We start from the raw sequence: 22,704 nt of genomic DNA on the forward strand, positions 1-22,704 counted from the left end.
GGGTAGTGTATGGGGCTTTGGAGACAAAACGGATGGCACTGTGATAGACTACATCCAATTTGCTGAGTAGAGTGTTGGAGGCTATTTTGTAAATGACATCGCGAAGTCAAGGATCGGTAGGATAGTCAGTTTTACGAGGGCATGTTTGGCAGCATGAGTGAAGGAGGCTTTGTTGCGAAATAGGAAGCCGATTCTAGATTTAACTTTGGATTGGAGATTCTTTATGCGAGTCTGGAAGTTGAGTTTACAGTCTAACCAGACACCTAGATATTTGTAGTTGTCCACATACTCTAGGTCAGACCCGTCGAGTGGTGATTCTAGTCGGGTGGGCGGGTGCTAGCAGCGTTCGATTGAAAAGCATGCATTTAGTTTTACTAGTGTTTAAGAGCAGTTGAAGGCTACTGAAGGATTGTTGTATGGCATTGAAGCTCGTTTGGAGGTTTGTTAACACAGTGTCCAATGAAGGGCCAGATGTATACAAAATGGTGTCGTCTGCGTAGAGGTGGATCTGAGAGTCACCAGCAGCAAGAGCGACATCATTGATATACACGGAGAAAAGTGTCAGCCCAAGAATTGAACCCTGTGGCACCCCCATAGAGACTGCCATAGGTCCAGACAACAGGCCCTCCGATTTGACACACTGAACTCTATCTGAGAAGTAGTTGGTGAACCAGGCGAGGCAGTCATTTGAGAAACCAAGGCTATTTAGTCTGCCAATAAGAATGCGGTGGTTGACAGAGTCGAAAGCCTTGGCCAGGTCGATGAAGACGGCTGCACAGTACTGTCTATTATCAATCGTGGTTATAATATCGTTTAGGACCTTGAGCGTGGCTGAAGTGCACCCGTGACCAGCTCGGAAACCGGATTGCATAGCGGAGAAGGTACGGTGGTATTCGAAATGGTCGGTGATCTGTTTGTTAACTTGGCTTTTGAATACTTTCGAAAGGCAGGGCAGGATGGATATAGGTCTGTAGCAGTTTGGATCTAGAGTGTCACCCCCTTTGAAGAGGGGGATGACCGCGGCAGCTTTCAATCTCTGGGGATCTCAGACGTTATGAAAGAGAGGTTGAACAGACTAGTAATAGGGGTTGCGACAATTTCGGCGGCTAGTTTTAGAAAGAAAGGGTCCAGATTGTCTAGCCCAGCTGATTTGTAGGGGTCCAGATTTTGCAGCGCTTTCAAAACATCAGCTGTCTGAATTTGTGTGAAGGAGAAGCGGGGGGGGCATGGGCAAGTTGCAGCAGAGGGTGCAGAGTTGGTGGCCGGGTTAGTGGTAGCCAGATGGAAAGCATGGCCAGCTGTAGCAAAATGCTTGTTGAAATTCTCGATTATTGTAGATTTATCGGTGGTGATAGTGTTTCCTAGCCTCAGTGCAGTGGGCAGCTGGGAGGAAGTGCTCTTATTCTCCATGGACTTTACAGTGTCCCAAAACTGTGACAGGACAAGGGACTGTCCCCAATGACGCCCCATGGGGAGGGAGATGAGGTTCGCTGTCTGAGTGTCATAAATGCTGTAGGTGGGTGTAGTGGTGGAATCAAGCGCAGGACACCGAAGTATAGTCCAAAAGACTTTAGTGGAAATCCAACAAGGAAAACAGAACAAACTTGCCCGAAGGCGAAACTACGCACGTAGGCGACAAACAAAAGGCGCACTACACAGGTGCGTAAAACGCTCCAACACAGTGGAGTAAAGCTCAACCGAGCGAATAAGGAAATCGACAAGCAAACATACGACAGGAACAATCACACACAAACACAGACACACCCAACGAGACTTAAATAGAACACTAATGAGGACTAACTAGACACAGGTGTACAACATCAAGACCAAACCAAACGAACATGAAACATAGATCGGTGGCAGCTAGTACTCCGGGGGACGACGACCGCCGATGCCTGCCCGAACCAGGAGGAGGAGCAGCCTCGGCCGAAACCGTGACAGTACCCCCCCCTTGACGCGCGGCTCCAGCCGTGCGCCGACCCCGGCCTCGGGGACGACCAGGAGGACGCGGAGCAGGGCGCGCGGGATGGTCCCGGTGGAACTCCGACAGGAGAGATGGGTCTAGGATGTCCCTCCACGGCACCCAGCACCGCTCCTCCGGGCCGTACCCCTCCCACTCCACGAGATACTGGAGACCCCCCATCCGGCGTCTGGAGTCCAAGATGGACCGAACGGTGTACGCCGGAGCCCCTCGATGTCCAATGGGGCGGAGGAGTCTCTCCTATCTCATTGTCCTGGAGTGGACCAGCTACCACCGGCCTGAGAAGAGACACATGGAACGAGGGGTTAATATTCTTATATTCAACAGGTAGATGTAACCTATAACACACCTCGTTCAATCTTCTCAGGACTTTAAAGGGCCCCACAAACCGCCGACCCAGCTTCCGGCAGGGCAGGCGGAGGGGCAGGTTTCTGGTAGAGAGCCAGACTCGATCTCCAGGTGCGTACACCGGCCCCTCACTGCGGTGGAGATCGGGCGCCGCCTTGTGACGACGGACGGCCCGCTGCAGGTGGACGTGGGCAGCATTCCACGTCTCTTCCGAGCGCCTCATCCAATCATCCACCGCAGGGGCCTCGATCTGGCTCTGCTGCCATGGTGCCAGAACCGGCTGGTAACCCAATACACATTGGAAAGGGGTTAGGTTAGTAGAGGAGTGGCGGAGAGAGTTCTGGGCCATCTCGGCCCAGGGAATGTAACGCGCCCACTCCTCAGGCCGGTCCTGGCAATACGACCTCAGAAACCTACCCACATCCTGGTTAACACGTTCTACCTGCCCGTTACTCTCCGGGTGGTACCCAGAGGTAAGGCTAACCGAGACCCCCAAACGCTCCATAAACGCTCTCCACACACGGGAGGTAAACTGAGGGCCTCGATCAGACACTATATCCTCGGGGACACCGTAATGCCGGAAGACGTGGGTAAATAGGGCCTCAGCGGTCCGTAGGGCAGTAGGAAGACCCGACATAGGGAGAAGACGACAGGCCTTAGAGAACCGGTCCACAACGACCAGGATGGTGGTATTCCCCTGAGAGAGGGGAAGGTCTGTTACAAAATCCACCGAGAGGTGGGACCATGGTCGTTGTGGAACGGGTAGGGGCTGTAACTTACCCCTGGGCAGATGTCGGGGCGCCTTACACTGGGCGCACACCGAGCAGGAGGAGACGTAAACCCTCACATCCCTAGCCAAAGTAGGCCACCAGTATTTAGTGCTAAGGCAATGTACTGTCCGGCCAATACCCGGATGTCCAGAGGAGGGTGACGTGTGAGCCCAGTAGATGAGTCGATCCCGAATCTCGAGCGGAACGTACCTCCGACCCTCAGGACATTGTGGAGGGCTGGGGTCGGTGCACGCAACGCTCGCTCGATCTCGGCATCGACCTCCCACACTACCCGGTGCCACAAGGCAAGACTCCGGTAGTATGGGAGTAGGCTCAACGGACCTCTCCTCCGTGTCATACCGCCGGGACAGTGCATCTGCCTTACCATTCTGGGACCCAGGGATGTACGTGATTTTAAATACGAACCTGGTGAGAAACATACTCCATCGAGCCTGGCGAGGTTCAGTCTCCTCGCTGCCCGGATGTACTCCAGGTTCCGATGGTCAGTCAAAATGAGGAAAGGGTGTTGAGCCCCCTCAAGCCAATGCCTCCACACCTTAAGGGCTTGAACTACAGCTAACAGCTCCCTGTCCCCAACGTCATAGTTACGCTCCGCCGGGCTGAGCTTTTTGGAGTAAAAAGCACAGGGGCGGAGTTTAGGTGGCGAGCCGGACCGTTGAGAGAGAACGGCCCCTATACCAGCCTCAGACGCGTCCACCTCAACCTGAAATGGAATTGTGGGATCCGGATGCGCCAGCACCGGAGCCGACGTAAACAGGTCCTTCAGTCTCCCAAAGGCCCTGTCCGCATCAGCTGACCACTGCAGGCGCACCGGACCCCCCTTCAGAAGGGACGTGATGGGAGCTGCCACCTGTCCAAAACCCCGGATAAACCTCCGGTAGTAATTTGCAAAGCCCAAGAACTGCTGCACCTCTTTTACAGTGGTTGGATTTTGCCAATTACGCACAGCGGACACACGATCCACCTCCATTCTCACCCCTGACGCGGACAACCGATAACCCAAAAAAGGAGACCGACTCCTGGAAAAACAGACATTTCTCTGCCTTGACATATAGGTCGTGCTCCAACAGCCTCCTCAATACACGTCGCACCAGGGTTATATGCTCGGCTCGGGTAGACGGAGTACACCAGAATATCATCAATGTACACGACCACCCCTTGTCCCTGCATATCCCGGAAAATGTCATCTACGAAGGATTGGAAGACTGATGGAGCATTCATCAACCCATATGGCATGACAAGATACTCGAAATGACCTGACGTGGTACTAAACGCCGTTTTCCATTCATCGCCCTCCCTAATGCGCACCAAGTTATACGCGCTCCTGAGATCCAATTTTGTGAAAAACCGTGCCCCATGCAATGACTCCGTCATGGTCGCAATCAGAGGTAGTGGATAACTGTATTTCACAGTAATCTGATTGAGACCACGGTAATCAATGCACGGGCGCAACCCTCCATCTTTCTTTTTCACAAAAAAAGAAACTCGAAGAGGCGGGGGAAATGGAAGGCCGAATGTATCCCTGTCTCAAAGATTCGGCTATGTAAGTCTCCATAGCTTTCCTCTCCTCTTGAGACAAAGGATACACATGGCTCCGTGGGAGCGCTGCTCCTGCCTGGAGATCAATCGCACAATCCCCCTGTCTATGGGGAGGCAACTGCGTCGCCCTAGTTTTGCTAAACACAAGAGCTAAATCCCCATATTCAGGCGGAATGTGCAGTGCGGGCACTTGGTTTGGACTTTCCACCGAAGTCGCCCCACGGAAACACCCAGACATCGCCCCTCACACTGAGCAGACCACCCATCGAGAGCCCTCTGTTGCCACGAAATAGCAGGGTTATGGGTGCTTAACCAGGGGAATCCCCAGCACCACTGGGTACGCAGGAGAGTCGATCAGATACAGCTGTATAGTCTCTTCATGACCCCCCTGCGCACACATCCTAAGTGGCGCTGTGACCTCCCTGATCAACCCCGACCCCAACGGGCGGCTATCTAAGGCATGTACGGGAAAAGGTTTGTCAACAGGTAGGAGAGGGATCCCTAACTCTAAACAAAACTTTCGATCAACAAAATTCCCAGCTGCGCCTGAATCTACTAGTGCCTTATGCTGGGAATGAGGTGCAACCTGTGGAAAACCAACAGGTATACAAAAGTGCGCAACAGAAAGCTCTGGGTAAGCGGGGCGTCTACTCACCTGGGAGGCCCCCCCAGTGCGTGGCCTGTTGTCCTCTCCCTCGGAGAACCCTCCCCAGCACCTGGCCGCAGTGTGCCCTCCACGACCGCACTTGGTGCAGGAGACAGGCCCCCTCGGGCTCTTCCTCCTCCGCTCTCTAGCGCCAGCGCCCCCGAGCTCCATGGGGCACGGCTCGGAGGCGCTGGAGGGTGAAATGGACGGACCCCCCTCGGAACGTCCGCGGGTAGCTAGCAGGTTATCCAGCCTGATGGACATGTCGACCAACTGGTCGAACGAGAGGCTGGTGTCCCTACAGGCCAGCTCCCTACGGACGTCCTCGCGTAGACTACATCTGTAGTGATCGATGAGAGCCCGCTCATTCCACCCTGCATCCGCCGCTAGAGTACGGAATTCTAAGGCGAACTCCTGAGCACTCCTCCTCCCCTGCCGGAGGAAGACCAGACGCTCCCCCGCCGCTTCCCCTCGGGGATGAGTCAAACACCGCCCTGAAGCGGCGGGAGAACTCGTCGTAGGTGATGGTGTTCGCGTCGATCCTCCTCCACTCTGCGTTGGCCCATTCCAACGCCTTCCTGGAAAGGCAGGAGATCAGGGCGGACACGCTCTCATGTCCCGAGGGCGGTCCCATCGTAGGCCCTCGGGAGCGAGAGTCGAACTCCTCTGGGTTCCGGAGCGGGAATGGGCTGACTTCCCGATGGGGCTGGCAGAGAGGATGGCGGTGTAGGAGTCCCCCAGCCTCGGATGGTGGTGATCACCTCCTGCAGTGCGGACCCCATCTGCAGGATCTGGTCACTCTGTTCACGGACCCTGTCCTCCAGCGTCGCCTGGGCTGCTGCGGCTCCTGCTGATTCCATTCTTATGGTGTGTGATTCTGTCATAAATGCTGTAGGTGGGTGTAGTGGTGGAATCAAGCGCAGGACACCGAAGTATAGTCCAAAAGACTTTAGTGGAAATCCAACAAGGAAAACAGAACAAACTTGCCCGAAGGCGAAACTACGCACGTAGGCGACAAACAAAAGGCGCACTACACAGGTGCGTAAAACGCTCCAACACAGTGGAGTAAAGCTCAACCGAGCTAATAAGGAAATCGACAAGCAAACATACGACAGGAACAATCACACACAAACACAGACACACCCAACGAGACTTAAATAGAACACTAATGAGGACTAACTAGACATAGGTGTACAACATCAAGACCAAACCAAACGAACATGAAACATAGATCGGTGGCAGCTAGTACTCCGGGGACGACGACCGCCGATGCCTGCCCGAACCAGGAGGAGGAGCAGCCTCGGCCGAAACCGTGACACTGAGTACGGCGTTGACATGCCAACTGCACACAACGCACATCATTTATTTTCCCTTTCTTATTGCACCCTCTGTGCAATAATATGGGAACTATTTTGGTGCACTGTTAGTGTTCAGTGGAAAATGTCTGCCAGTGAATGGCTGAAATCCGTCATACTAGTATCCATTTAGGGATTCTGACTACTTGAGTAGCTAGGCTACTACTGCGATTTGAATCTCATTTACATTTGTTATAAAATAGAACTGTGGGAGTTATTATAGTGACAATTCACAGCCAGGCGTTAGATGGGTGTCCGTACTACTACATCAATGCTCCCTCTCCATGTCAGGACATCAGCTATCTATGTCCTCATCTCTCCTTAACAGGATTCTTCCTGCTCTGTCCCTTCCCAGTTCTGCTCCCTTTCTGTGTGTAGCAGAGCTCCAGTCAACACATCCTAATCCACCATTACAGTATCCTGTTCCTATCTAGTGAACAATGTCAAGAGGACACTTGGTGTCCATGGCAACGGAGCCCGCTGTTGTTTCTCTCTTGGTTTCTCCTGATCAGTTTTTGAGTTTGCTCTCCTCCTCCTCAGACTTCTATTGATGCTGGCAGGATAGAGGATATCACTCAGGGCGTTGAAGTCAGGGAAATAAGTTGGTGGTGGTAGTAGGAGCTTACTACTGCTTCCTGTGAAGAAGACTGATACACTTCTCTCTCTGTCTCCATCAGGTGTGATTGACAGCTGTCAGACCTAAGTTGAGATGGATGAGCTCCAGGACGTGCAGCTGACTGAGATCAAGCCCCTGCTCACAGATAAGGTGAGTGGACAGGAAGAACAAACACACTCCTCTACTCCCACAAATAGGTTCACCGGTCACTAGCCTGGCCTGATCAGCTCAGCACCAGCATATGAACAGAGGGTCACTGCACAGCTCTGCCATTCAGTCAGTCTGCATTCTCCGCATAGATCTACTCCTTTAGTTACATTTGATCAATCTGCCTGCCAGGCCCCAGGGTGCTGCTGCTGCTGGTTACCCAGGGAAACCAGACTCTGGCTGGGGTACGTGGTGGTGGGGCTGGAGGTGCTGCAGGGGGAGTGATATAGGGGAGAGCAGGACTTGGACTGAAAATAGGTGCCGGTACTCATTTTGGGTGCCGGTACTGTTTATATTTACGTGCAGGAGCTCCAGCACTAGAACATTTGAGGTGCCGGTACTCAGCTCCGGTGAGCTCCTGCCCAAGTCGATCGCTGGGGGAGAGGAGAGAGAGGCTGATATGAAATTAGACTGAGACAAAATTAGATGGATATGAGATGTTATTAGATGTGATGGCAGATTAGATTAGACTATAGTGGTAGCTAGCAGATACTGGGAGCTGATGTAAGGTTGTTTACATTGCCAGGAAGAGGGCTTGCTTAGCTGCGCTGTGTTTGATATCACAGTGAATCAGCCATTTAAAGTTTCAAAACAGTGTCCCACTTTGCTCACTACACTATGGTGGGTGGCTGAGGCACTTGAACCACTCTGCAAATCATAAACCCCTTGACCCTGCCTTGTTAGAATGAAAGGGCCTGACTGACTGTAGTGGGGAATGTGCGTGTGTGTGTGTGTGTGTGTGTGTGTGCGTTGTGCCTGTGTAAAGGTCTTCATGGCAGTAATGATCCTGTATTAGCTCCTCAGCGACATCTGCTCAGTGTCTCCACTCTCCGCTCCAGCAGTACATCACTGCTAATGATGAGGGTGGGTGGGAGCTCAGTAGGAGGACAGTAATGACACACTGAGAACACAGGGTGTCCTCCACAGTGCTGGGAGCACACACACACACAGCGAGACGGAGCGAGAGAGAGAGAGAGGCAGGCAGGCCCTGGCATCAGCCACTAGACGTAATCTACTCCACACATTGATCTAAGATGGCTCTTGTTGCCCTCTGGCTCTACAGACTCTTCAGCAGGCCTTGGAGCAGAAAGAGGGGGACTAAGTGAGAAGAGGAGCTTTTTACCCACATGTGCTTTCTCTTTTGCTCGCTCTCTAGAAGATTAAAGAAACTTTATAAATGTTTTATATAATTTCAGCCAGTAGTTTTGAAACTAGCACTCGTGAGCCAAAACGGGTCCCCAAAATGTGTCACAACTTCATCCATTTCACATGATATGTTCCGAATGTCAATTCGTACAATACATGTATGTTACGGATTTCTAAGTGCTTAAGATCCCGTTCAATCAAAAACAAACAAAAAAAGATATGGCCCTCATTTATGACTTAAATACATCTAATTGTTCTTCTCTTCTCTCTGCAGAATGGGCGTAACTTCCAGGACTTTGACTGTCAGGTGAGTGAAACGTCTCTTAAGCAGTGTTCACATTGGCAGTTTGAAGTGACTAAAATCCTATTTTTTGGCATATCTGATAGAATCTGTTATTTTTCCTGCAGTCTGAACAGCCAAAAAGCACATGGAATCAGATATTTCAAGCCACATTTCAAACCGCTTTCATACATGGTTTGAAATCAGATACAAATCTGATCCCTGGCCATGAGTGGTAAAATCGGATTTATTTGCCCTCAAGTGGTTTTAGACTGTTATTTGGCATATCTTGTTTCTTGCTAGCTACTCTGTTGACAGTTTGACAAGAACATGTGGTAGCTAACTAGCTTGGTCATTATTTACAAAAAATTTGTGAATGTGCTAGAAGGCTAAACAGCTACCTAGCTAGCTAGTTGACTGCTGTGGCTAACCAAAATGGACTCGTTTTGAGGCTTTAAGTTTTCTTACACTATGATTTTGAACATTCAAAGCAACTGGGAAACGTCCATGGCAGGTATTGTTGTCACCTTAGCTTGCTACATAACTTCTGAGTGATGGGAAGCACAAGCACCACTACCAATCAGCCTACACAACCACTGCGCGCACACTCGTCGTTGCTATGACAACTAGCGTAGCCATGTCAGCAAAATGACTGCTGTCTGAACACACGCACATCCGATTTTGGTCACTTGTAGCTTGCTGTTTGGACAGTCGGTATTCCAAAATGGATTTGAAAAGCAAAAGCGCGAAGTGAACCGTGAAGATAGACGAGAGATGTGTGGCCTAAGTTAGAAGCGTATGCAACCCATAATTCATTAGCTAAATATTAGGCCTAATACTGCAGTGAATAGCCTATAGCCTAACCAATTAATTTACACAGTGAAATATATTTTATCAGATAATGAAATGACAGGTAGGCTAGGATAGTGTGCTCCCCAGGCTGCGCTCCAGCTTGAAAATCTCCCCAATTGATTAAGCTTTTTAGGGACAAGAAAATGATCATAACTAGGCTATAACACATTGCAATAATGGATTTTATATATTTTTCCTAGTGAGTAAATAATTATAGTCTAAACTGCAGTGAATTTCAATAACCGCTAAAAAGCCCTGCCTTTTTGAATGCATGTTTTTGTTTTTATTTTTATTATTATTTTGCATGTTTCATTCCGAAATAATAATAATCTAGCCTAGGCCTGATTAGGCAACCATTTGGATCAATAATGGGTCTTTTCTCGACAGTTTACAAGGTCCAGAAAGGCACATTAGCAGGCCTGTCATAGTGTGTATTTTGTCAGGATGTATCGGCGTTAACAGATAGGCCTACCATCAGAAACTGACCTTCTCGTGCGCTGTTTGTCGTGGATCATCATTCTCCGAAGTCGTCCTATAATTAAGGTGGCCACCCACCAATATGCTCACACATGCCCAGTTATTCAGGCAAGCTGACCATGCTCTCTGCCTTCTCCTCTCCAAGCAGCAGCGCCCACCTACAACCAAGAACACTTCTATAGCACACGTTTTAGATGGGTTGTCAATATGTTGTCGTAGGAGGGACAGGGAAAACATTGCTCTGAAAGTGATCTAAACAATAGCTCTCGTTATTGTTCTCCACTCTTTTTGTAGTTGTCAGTTAAGGATTCAAATATATACTAGTCGAGAATTAGACCAAAGCAATCCAAAAAGATGCTGGATGTCTTCAGAGCTTTACCCACTTCTGCTATTCAAATATTTCCATCTTGTAACTTCAGACAGATTTTCTTCACCTCCCAGCAAAAGTGTTTCATTACAGAAGTATTTTGTAATACATGATTCATGACTCATACATGATTTAGTTCGACCCCAACAACACAGTGGAAGAGGATCGAAATGAGACCACAAGTTAAGTAACACTAGCATGGCAGGTTTATAGTTATCTTCCTTGGTGTGGACGGCCCTTTAGGCCTACCCACAGTAGGATGGTCAGTCTGAGATCGCTGCAGCTTTAGGCCTACCCACAGTAGGATGGTCAGTCTGAGATCGCTGCAGCTTTAGGCCTACCCACAGTAGGATGGTCAGTCTGAGATCGCTGCAGCTTTAGGCCTACCCACAGTAGGATGGTCAGTCTGAGATCGCTGCAGCTTTAGGCCTACCCACAGTAGGATGGTCAGTCTGAGATCGCTGCAGCTTTAGGCCTACCCACAGTAAGATGGTCAGTCTGAGATCGCTGCAGCTTTAGGCCTACCCACGGTAGGATGGTCAGTCTGAGATCGCTGCAGCTTTAGGCCTACCCACAGTAGGATGGTCAGTCTGAGATCGCTGCATCTTTAGGCCTACCCACAGTAGGATGGTCAGTCTGAGATCGCTGCAGCTTTAGGCCTACCCACAGTAAGATGGTCAGTCTGAGATCGCTGCAGCTTTAGGCCTACCCACAGTAGGATGGTCAGTCTGAGATCGTTGCATCTTTTGGACTACCCACAGTAGGATGGTCAGTCTGAGATCGCTGCAGCTGCAGCTTTAGGCCTACCCACAGTAGGATGGTCAGTCTGAGATCGTTGCATCTTTTGGACTACCCACAGTAGGATGGTCAGTCTGAGATCGTTTTAGCTTTAGGCCTACCCACAGTAGGATGGTCAGTCTGAGAGATCGTTGCATCTTTAGGCCTACCCACAGTAGGATGGTCAGTCTGAGATCGTTGCATCTTTTGGACTACCCACAGTAGGATGGTCAGTCTGAGATCGTTGCATCTTTATGCCTACCCACAGTAGGATGGTCAGTCTGAGATCGTTGCATCTTTTGGACTACCCACAGTAGGATGGTCAGTCTGAGATCGTTGCATCTTTATGCCTACCCACAGTAGGATGGTCAGTCTGAGGGGATGTGCATCTTTTCCTTTCAATATGATTCGATACGCATCTAGATCTATCTTCCTTGGTGTGGATGGCCCTTTAGGCCTATCCACAGTAGGATGGTCAGTCTGAGATCGCTGCAGCTTTAGGCCTACCCACAGTAGAATGGTCAGTCTGAGATCGTTGCATCTTTTGGACTACCCACAGTAGGATGGTCAGTCTGAGATCGCTGCAGCTTTAGGCCTACCCGCAGTAGGATGGTCAGTCTGAGATCGCTGCAGCTGCAGCTTTAGGCCTACCCACAGTAGGATGGTCAGTCTGAGATCGTTGCATCTTTTGGACTACCCACAGTAGGATGGTCAGTCTGAGATCGTTTTAGCTTTATGCCTACCCACAGTAGGATGGTCAGTCGAGATCGTTGCATCTTTTGGACTACCCACAGTAGGATGGTCAGTCTGAGATCGTTGCATCTTTAGGCCTACCCACAGTAGGATGGTCAGTCTGAGATCGTTTTAGCTTTATGCCTACCCACAGTAGGATGGTCAGTCTGAGAGATCGTTGCATCTTTAGGCCTACCCACAGTAGAATGGTCAGTCTGAGGGGATGTGCATCTTTTCCTTTCAATATGATTCGATACGCATCTAGATACATGGGCTCTGATACCATAAAGGAACCATACGTTTTAGTTTGAAATGATTTGATTAGAGGAACGAATCTATGCGATACGAGTTGATGCACTAACATTTGTTGCATAAACACTCTCATTTTCCATTCTAAATAAACATCCGCTGATGGAGCTCATGAGCTTGGGTCTCTCTGAGCTGGATCTGTCTGAGCTCACGTGTGTGTGTTTGTAAATTATGTATATGTTTATGGTGTATGTTGGCACCTGAGCTGAGCCATAAGGGAAACTGGGCATCTACCACCCCACTATAAGTTAGGTGTGGGGGGCAGGCAATGTTTGCTTTTTGTCTGTGAGATCGTTGCAGCTTTGCTGTGCTCATTAGTCTTCTTGAGCCCTTCTTGGGAATGCACAGCGATTGTTTGTGTTTTGTGTCTGTGGTGGTTTCTGGGTGGCAGTCCGACCAAAACCATCATAGTAAGTGATGTTGTAATGTGCATAAAGATGATGATAGTTTTGGTTCCTTCTCCCTATGACACATCATCATGGTTGACTTATTTCCCTCAGTCAGACTAAAAATACACACACACACGCACTCCTCTCGTGAACCTGTCGGACACCTCTCTATGGTGATTGATTGGCCAATCAACTAATTGTGGCAGATAGAGTGACGCGGCGTGGGCGCTGTATGTTGTCAGCGTGAGATGAGCTGGGTTGATATGTAGTAGATTGCTGTTATTAGACTGAGTGTGGATGTATGAGTGTGGGCCGCCCCCAGGTGGTAAGGGTAGGTAACAACATCTGCCACACTGATCCTCAACACGGGGGCCCCTCAGGGGTGCGTGCTCAGTCCCCTCCTGTACTCTCTGTTCACCCATGACTGCATGGCCAGGCACGACTCCAACACCATCATTAAGTTTGCCGACGACACAACAGTGGTAGGCCTGATCACCGACAACGATGAGACAGCATATAGGGAGGAGGTCAGAGACCTGGCCGTGTGGTGCCAGGACAACAACCTCTCCCTCAACGTGACCAAGACAAAGGAGATGATTGTGGACTACAGGAAAAAAAGAGGACTGAGCACGCCCCCATTCTCATCGACGGGGCTGTAGTGGAACAGGTTGAGAGCTTCAAGTTCCTTGGTGTCCACATCACCAACGAACTATCATGGTCCAAACACACCAAGACAGTCGTGAAGAGGGCACGACAAAGCCTATTCCCCCTCAGGAGACTGAAAAGATTTGGCATGGGTCCTCAGATCCTCAAAAAATTCTACAGCTGCACCATCGAGAGCATCCTGACTGGTTGCATCACCGCCTGGTATGGCAACTGTTTGGCCTCCGACCGCAAGGCACTACAGAGAGTAGTGCGTACGGCCCAGTACATCACTGGGGCCAAGCTTCCTGCCATCCAGGACCTCTATACCAGGCGGTGTCAGAGGAAGGCCCTCAAAATTGTCAAAGACTCCAGCCACCCTAGTCATAGACTGTTCTCTCTGCTACCGCACGGCAAACGGTACCGGAGTGCCAAGTCTAGGTCCAAAATACTTCTCAACAGCTTCTACCACCAAGCCATAAGACTCCTGAACAGCTAATCATGGCTACCCGGACTATTTGCACTGCCCCCCCACCCCATCCTTTTTACGCTGCTGCTACTCTGTTAATTATTTATGCATAGTCACTTTAACTCTACCCACATGTACTTATTACTTCAACTACCTCAACTAGCCGGTGCCCCCGCACATTGACTCTGCACCGGTACCCCCCTGTATATATAGCCTCCCTACTGTTATTTTATTTCACTTCTGCTCTTTTTTTTCTCAACACTTTTTTTGTTTTATTTTTTACTTTTTTTGTTAAAAATAAATGCACTGTTGGTTAAGGGCTGTAAGTAAGCATTTCACTGTAATGTCTGCACCTGTTGTATTCGGCGCATGTGACCAATACGATTTGATTTGATTCACTGAATCCTAACAACCCTGAGGCTTTGCAATGTAATACATGCAACCCAGCCGCCTGCAGGAGCCTTGAGAGAAGCCTTGCTGCATCTCATTCTCTAAATGACTCTCCTCTCTTCCTTCAGTGCTTTTCTTCTTCCTTAATTAACATCCTGTGTCTCAGCGGGCTTATGAAGCACCATTTACTTCCAGGTTGACCTCGTCTTGGCGGTTTCAAGCACACACAGACAGACGGGGACACACACACAGACAGGCAGACGCAGGCAGGCAGACCAACGCACGCAGATGCAGACACATGCAGGCAGGCACATGCAGGCAGGCACATGCAGGCAGGCACATGCAGGCAGGCACATGCAGACAGACACGCATCCACATGCAGACAGACGCATGCAGACAGACGCGCATCCACATGCAGACAGGCACATGCAGACAGACGCGCATCCACATGCAGACAGACGCGCATCCACATGCAGACAGACGCATGCAGACAGACACGCAGACACATGCAGACATACACATGCAGACAGACACGCGCAGGCAGACACATGCAGACAGACACATGCTGTCAGACGCGCATCCACATGCAGACAGACGCATGCAGACAGACGCATGCAGACAGGGACGCGCAGGCAGGCACGCGCAGGCAGACACATGCAGACAGACACATGCAGTCAGACGCGCATCCACATGCAGACACATGCAGGCAGACACATGCAGACAGACAGACACAGGCTTTAATGGAACAGAAAATAAATGGCTTTGTATCTCCAGCCTTGCAAGTTTCCAGTCCCACCGCAGGATCGAGCTAAATATAACCGCAGGTATAGAGGAGGAAGCTTCATCGACTCTGAGCACTCCTCCTCTTCGTCCCACCGTGAGTCCTCTGCTCTCTCCAGCGGAGACCGCACCCTCCCCCCTGCTGGCAACACAGCGCCCTCCACCCTGCTGGCAACACAGCGCCCTCCCCCCTCATGGCAACCCAGCGCCCTCCCCCCTCATGGCAACCCAGCGCCCTCCCCCCTCATGGCAACCCAGCACCCTCCCCCTGCCGGCAACACAGCGCCCTCCCCCCTGCCGGCAACCCAGCGCCCTCCCCCCTGCCGGCAACACAGCGCCCTCCCCCAGTTGCCTGCAGACAGGCACATGCAGACAGGCACATGCAGACAGGCACATGCAGACAGGCACATGCAGACAGGCACATGCAGACAGGGACATGCAGACAGGGACATGCAGACAGGGACATGCAGACAGGCACATGCAGACAGGCACATGCAGACAGGGACATGCAGACAGGCACATGCAGACAGGGACATGCAGACAGGCACATGCAGACAGGCACATGCAGACAGGCACATGCAGACAGGCACATGCAGACAGGCAACTGAGCTACACGGGACTACATGAATGGTTTGCTGAACACATATCGTGTGTCCATGCAGCAAACCATTCATGTAAGTTTGCGAGATCAGGGTGGCTCTCGAGGCTAATGAAAAGTGTGCTTTAATTTGATAATGGTGTCCCTGACTGGACAGGTTTAGGCCATCATTCTGTGCTTGGTTTTTATTCGTTACATTTTAGTCATTTAGCAGACGCTCCTATCCAGAGCGACTTGCAGTAGTGAGTGCATACATTTATCGTACTGGTGTGATTGTAGTTGATGTGACGGCTTGACACCAAACTATCCTCCGATCTGGCCTGTCATGTGGCCTGCCTGTTTTCTGCATATGGCATCACAGCAGCCGGTGAGCCTGCATCGGGACAGGAGTGGATTTGACTGGCACAAGGTCTGGGCTTAAACTACAGTGCTGACAGCAACCTTCCCTATCACATCCACTCAGTGTTTTCCCTATAGGTCGGTCATGCTGTCTCCCCTGGTGCCATGTGACCTAGATGGGCTGCTGAAGGGCAGGGTCCTAACTCCTGCCTGCCGATAGATGTTGGGAAGCCGCCTGCCGAGAGATTGATTGATTTATTCTGATGGAGTCGTTATAGGAGCAATACGGTCAAGATATTTATATCCCAACACGGCCGTCAGGGACAGGGGTAGAGGTGGAGAGGAGGAGGGGTAGGTGAATGCACAGGTCAGTGTAAACACTGTTATGGTAATTAGTAAATATGTAGCGCCCTCTGTGGCTGATGCCATGACCTACATTATTCTGAATAGATCTATTTCTATGCAAGCATGAAGTTACTATTTCTTGTGACAATTCTTGAGCTGATAGTTCAGCACCGCGCACAATTGTTATCTCAAGTTGGCAGTTGGTTAGCTGAGCACAACAGTTGTTGTAGAAGCCTTACCCGCTCGCACTGCAGCAAAACACCTGGTTTCAGCCTCTCCCACACCCAAGATGTGCTCAGAGTGGATACCCTGTAGATAGTGGACTGTATGTGGCCCAGGTATCCCCTCTCCCCCTCACAGTAATGTCACTATGAGGGAGGTGTTTCCTATCAAGATGTTTGAATATGCTCATAGACCGATGTCTCTCAAAGATCTCCACCTTTTAGATCTCCACTATAGAAGCTGTCAAATGTCAGAGGTGGTCTGCACAGCTATAGACTGATCCGGGCCTTTCTGGGCCTGAGGAGGATATCCTTGTCTCAGCATTACTTTGGCAACCCCATTCATATGACCCACATAAATGGTTTAAAAAAACTTAACAGATCAGGTACACAACATGAACACAAAGCTAGACTGGCATGGTTCATCAGCATTCCACTTGGAAACAAAGTGTTATCTAACATTTGTTGTGTGATTCCAGGACTGCCACTTTACCTCAATTAACCAGGTTATGGTCATTCTAACCCCAGGAATCAGCTCTAATTTGGGTTTGTATTTTACATTTTAGTCATTTAGCAGACGCTCTTATCCAGAGCGACTTAGTGAGTGCATCCATTTTTCCTACTGTATCCAGGTTGGAGGTGCAGAGATCAGCCTGCTGCAGGGCAGAGTGACCATGGCAGCTGGTGATCCCAGGGTTGGGCAGAGGTAGCAACAATAGCACTGACCCAGTTTGGAGCGTAGTTTTGGGCTGCTTTCCCTGTCCTGAATCAGCCCTAATCCTGTCCTCCAAATCCATTGGGTACTCGTTTTAGCAGAGCTACAGTATTTCTGCCACAGTGTCTCTGTGTGTGTACACTGAGTATACCAAACATTAGGAACACCTTCCTAATATTGAGTTGCACTGGCTGAGAAAGCCATATTGTCTTCTTGACATCCCAAATCTGCATGTAACCCTCCCCCCTCCCCACCCTCCCCCATTCATGCTAATGCTCCCTCCGTCTCTGTGCTGGGGCTGTAGACAGCAGGCCTGGGAGGCAGAGCAGACAGATTGTTCCCCATGAACAGACTGAGGATTAAACCCAGGCCAGGCTCCTTAGAGGGGGCAGCCAGACCTCCAACAAAGCCCCTGCCTCCTAAAACAAACGGATGGTATGCACATGACATGATAATGCCCAATTCCAAATCATCCACCAACACGCCATTTTCTAAGAACTCAATGGATTGGAATGGATTAGACGTCTATGTAAGGTTATTACCATATCATGCCTAAACCTAATAGTTTAGTCAGGTGTTCAGTGTCAGCCAATCCACAGGTAGTTTATTTATCCTCTTCCCCTGGCGCTGACACACTCCCCTATCCTCACACTCTTTCAGCCCTCCTCACCCCTTCCTTACCCCTCTTCCATTTGCATTTACAGTTTAGTCATTTAGCAGACACTCTTATCCAGAGCGACTTACAGTTAGTGCATTCATCTTAAGATAGCTAGGTGGGACAACCACATATCAGAATATTGTAAGTAAATTTTTCCTCTAAAGTAGCTATCAGGAAAGTCAGTGCTAGTAAGGGGGGGGTAAAGTGCGAGTGTTGGTTCACAAAAGGCTTTATTTAAGATACTCTTTGAAGAGGTAGGGTTTCATATGTTTTGGGAAGATGGGCAGGGACTCTGCTGTGCTAGCTTCAGGGGGAAGCTGGTTCCACCATTGGGGTGCCAGGACAGAGAAGAGCTTGGACTGGGCTGAGCGGGAGTTGCCTTCCCGTAGAGGTGGGAGGGCCAAGAGACCAGAGGTGGCAGAATGGAGTACTCAGGCTGGGGTGTAAGGGTTGAGCAAACAGTGCATTTGGGAAGTATTCAGACATCTTCCCTTTTTCTACAGTTTGATACGTTACAGCCTTATTCTAAAATTGATGAAATAAATTTTTTCCTCATCAATCTACACACAATACCCCATAATGACAAAGCAAAAACCGGTTTTTAGACATCTCTGCAGCGCTCCTGATTGGTGGACTGCTGCAGAGATGGTTGTCCTTCTGGAAGGTTCTCTCATCTCCACAGAGGAACTCTGAAGCTCTGTCAGAGAGACCATCTGGTTCTTGGTCACCTCCCTGACCAAGGCCCATCTCCCCCGATTGCTCAGTTTGGCCGGGCGGCCAGCTCTAGGAAGAGTCTTGGTGGTTGCAAACTACTTCCATTTAAGAATGATGGAGGCCACTGTGTTCTTGGGGACCTTCAATGCTGCAGACATTTTTTGGTACCCTTCCCCAGATCTTTGCCTCGACAGAATCCTGTCTCAGAGCTCTACGGACAATTCCTTCAACCTCATGGCTTGGTTTTTGCTCTGACAACTGTGGGACCTCGTGTCCAATCAATTGAATTTACCACAGGTGGACTCCAATCAAGTTGTAGAAACATCTCAAGGATGATCAATGGAAACAGGATGCACCTGAGCTTAATTTAGAGTCTCATAGCAAAGGGCCTGAATACTTATGTAAATAAGGTATTTCTGTTTTTTATTTGTAATAAATGTGTTTTTGCTTTGTCATTGTGTGTAGATTGATGAGGGGGATTTTTAAAAAAAAATCCATTTTAGAATAAGGCTGTAACGTAACAAAGTGGAAAAAGTCAAGGGGTCTGAATACTTTCCGAATGCTCTGTAGCCTAAAGGTAGGGAGGGGCAGTTCCTCTTGCTGCTCCATTGGCTAGTACCATGGTCTTGTAGTGGATGAGAGCCTCGACTGGAAGCCAGTGGAGTGTGCGTGGGTGACATGGTAGAATCTGTTCAACCTACCAGCCCACCTGACCTTCTAAATGCAATTAGAGGGCTACTGAGTGCCCAGACGACCCTGAGAGCTGTGCAGACCCCTCCCCCTTCTTCCTTTCTCCACACTTCCTCCACGTCTCTCTGGAGCTCCCATTTACACCGCCTCTCCGCTCCCTCAGTCTCCCTCCTTCCCTCTCCCTCCCTCTCTCACACACATTCTCCTCCCCTCTTTTGGTGGGACCAGCTGCTGCTATCGAAAACATTTCAGTCGTTCGTTGTGGGCTCCGCTCTCCGTTCTGCCGCTGCCCCCTCCTTTAGCCACCTCTCCGCCGCCAGCGTCACCACCACCGCCCCTCTTCACAGACAATACAGGGACAGACAGACAGACAGCACTCCTCTCCTTTCTCTGGCTGACAAAATGACCGCCGTTCTGGATCTCAACCAGATTGCCATTGCCTGTTCGGCCATTGGTGTGGTGGTGAGTGGGACTGTCTGTTAGGTTGTGTTTATTGCTGATCCCATCGTCAGTCACCCTCAGTGGCCTGCATGTTGCTTGAGCTCTGACTCTGAGCAGCGGTGTGTCTGATTTCTCTGGGTTGTTTCTCAGGGGTGTGATCTCTATGGCATGGGAAGGTGTGTGTTAGGCACTGTGGCGATATGGGTGAGCGTATGACTGAGGAAACGAGAAACCTGCTGCGCATATTTGTGCTAGTGAGTGTGACTGTATGTTTGTAGCGTTCGTGACCAAGAAATAATGCATGCGTCTGTCTGTTTGTGTCGGTCTCTGTGTGTGTTTTATTCTTCCTCTCCTCTTACTGATGAATATCCAGCAGAAGGAGAATGAACAGTGTTGTCAGTGTATCAATACACCAGGGAGGTAGAGGGTTTGAAAAGGGTTTGATATTCTCAAGGCCCCTGACTGTGACAATCAGACTGGGGGAAATAAGACAGGCCTCTACCAAGTGGAAGGCATGGCGAAGGTGGGAGAGGACAGAGACCGCATTGTTTACCCCATCCAGTGGAGTGAAGGGTGTGACAAGACTAATGGTGGAGAGGTAGGGAGGATGGGGTTTAGTACTGGAGGTGGGGTGGGTTTTAGTACTGGGTGGGGTTTAGTGCTGGGGGTGGGGTTTAGTACTGGGGGCTGGGCGATATATCAAATTAATTTGAATATGTTTTTGCTCGATGTTTGAAATGCATGTATCGGAATAGTCTATTTTTGGATTTAATTTTTTTATTTGCGTTTGTCCGCTTGTTCTAATGTTGTCTTCTCATCTTCTCGTGTCCTTTGCTCCTTCTGTGCTGTGTGCATCTCTCCATTTACATCAGAGATCTGAATATAAAGACGAGATGCTCCTGTCTCTGCCCTAACAATGGGAGTCATTGTCCCAAAGGCGAGAAGGCAGGCGACAAGCTTAATAAGCCCATAGAAGTGCATTGGGGTTATTTTGCTCAGGAATCAAGCTGGGATGTTATCCAGTCGTGTTGCTTTCTGTTTGTGAAGATCTTGTGGTCCTCTGTAGCTCAGCTGGTAGAGCTTGGCGCTTGTAACGCCAAGGTAGTGGGTTCGATCCCCGGGACCACCCATACGTAAAAATGTATGCACGCATGACTGTAAGTCGCTTTGGATAAAAGCGTCTGCTAAATGGCATATTATTATTATTATTATTATTATTATTATTATTATATTATCTTTAAACATCTTTGAAACATCTGAAGTTGAAACCTCGTAAAATGCAAACTGTCCTTCGGAGATGCCCATGGCTGAATAATAGGTTTCAATAGGATGGTTTCCAAATGTGCCAGAGCATTCTGGGAGTTGGTCAACAAGGTTGCTGGCAATGGTGGTGAAAAACTCTTGAAAGTTTATCAGAACACCTGCCTCTCCTCCTGCTGAACCATCTTTGAACCCCTCTTCCTCATTTAGCATAAAGTGGCTCTACAAAACAACACCACCGATATGATGATTACCATGTTGCTTTTCCCTCTATAATATGGAACAGCAGGATCTGTGTTGTCGTGGTAACCGATAGTGTTCAGCTTTTCTCTTTTAACTTGTTGCATATGAAGTGGCTCCTCTCGGTTTGTCTTTGTTGTCGTTCAGAGGGGGTGAATTTGAGGCTTTTACCAATGAATACTGACATTTTAGGCTTTCGTATGGGTATTGTTTACACTTCAAATGCCACCTCAGATTCCCACGCCCCTTGAGAAATGGGTCCAGACTTGCAATGCTCTCTGAATGACACGATCTAGACCAGGGGTAGTAGGGCTGGGAATTGCCAGGGACCTCACGATTCTATATGTATTGCGACTCAACACTGATTTTATTGTGATTCGATGGTTCCAAACATGTTGCTCAACATATGTCTGCTGCAGAGGGACGAGTGAGCCATGAGAAAACACGTTTTGATCAGTCATGGAAATAAAAGCACAAAAAACAAACTGGCTCCCTATTTAAAAACAAGATAGAGATCAAGCTTTGAATTAAAAAATACTGGAGGTAATGCCAACTAGCGCATAAAATATTGTCAAAACGATACAATATATCATAAAAAATGATATCCCGATATGTAACCAGATAGTATGGTCATACTATCTGGACTATCCAAACAAAGTGTGAGCGAAAATAACAATTTCATACCTTGATTACATTGAGACACGATAACAGTTTTTATTATTTTTTTTTACTTTGTAATGTTTTTACTAAAAAGTTTGGGGGGGGGGCAAAAAGAATCACTTGCAGCCCATTCTTCTCAGGATACTACTGCAGCAGATCCCCTCTCCCCATCACCTGACCCCTCCATTGTGACAACCACAGCCTTCCTGTCTTTAGTCACAAGCCAAATATCAGCGGTGCACAGCCCCCTCAACCTTCTGCCATGAATACGTTTTAAAAAAGTTATTGGGACTGCTGCTGTTTTCAAAGCATTGAGTGCTTCGTTTTCTTTGGTCAAGGCCACCATTGACTCGGAAGCTATTTGAGGTCCTTGATGTTTCAGAAGAAAAAGCAATGTTGCTTTTTGTCTTTATCTCAGGCTTCCATTTCATCTGGTAGATAAAAGCCCCAGGCTACTAAATATCATTTTCCTTGTTGTTTATCCTACAGTTGTGGCAATCCCCGTCTACTGAAGCCTCTTTGATCAGAGTCGTCATGTTCAACATGGTTACAGGTGTCTGTGTGAGGGACCTCGCATGTATCCTCCATCTCTCACAAACACAACCTTTCACACAGACAAGCCTTTCAACCCATATCCTCCATCTCTCACAAACACAACCTTTCACACAGACAAGCCTTTCAACCCATATCCTCCATCTCTCACAAACACAACCTTTCACACAGACAAGCC

At 49.2% G+C, this 22,704-nt stretch overlaps 1 protein-coding gene across 8 annotated transcripts in view; it reads left to right on the plus strand.

The window, feature by feature from the left end:
• The window catches only part of LOC121546046 (protein NDRG3-like), a 75,740-nt gene that overhangs the window by 22,682 nt on the left and 30,354 nt on the right, over positions 1-22,704 (plus strand). For 5 of the 8 annotated variants that reach the window (XM_041857045.2, XM_041857049.2, XM_041857047.2 and 2 more), the window contains 2 exons: positions 7,338-7,426; positions 8,904-8,936. In XM_041857045.2, coding sequence (XP_041712979.1) covers positions 7,370-7,426; positions 8,904-8,936 — 90 coding nt within the window. In that variant the 5' untranslated portion in view covers positions 7,338-7,369. Of the gene's footprint in view, positions 1-7,337; positions 7,427-8,903; positions 8,937-19,536; positions 19,836-22,704 lie in introns of those variants that run through there. The other 3 variants (XM_041857052.2, XM_041857048.2, XM_041857050.2) reach the window with 3 other exon arrangements.

This window comes from Coregonus clupeaformis, chromosome 30 (genome assembly GCF_020615455.1).
Source record: "Coregonus clupeaformis isolate EN_2021a chromosome 30, ASM2061545v1, whole genome shotgun sequence".
Taxonomy (NCBI): Eukaryota; Metazoa; Chordata; class Actinopteri; order Salmoniformes; family Salmonidae; genus Coregonus; species Coregonus clupeaformis.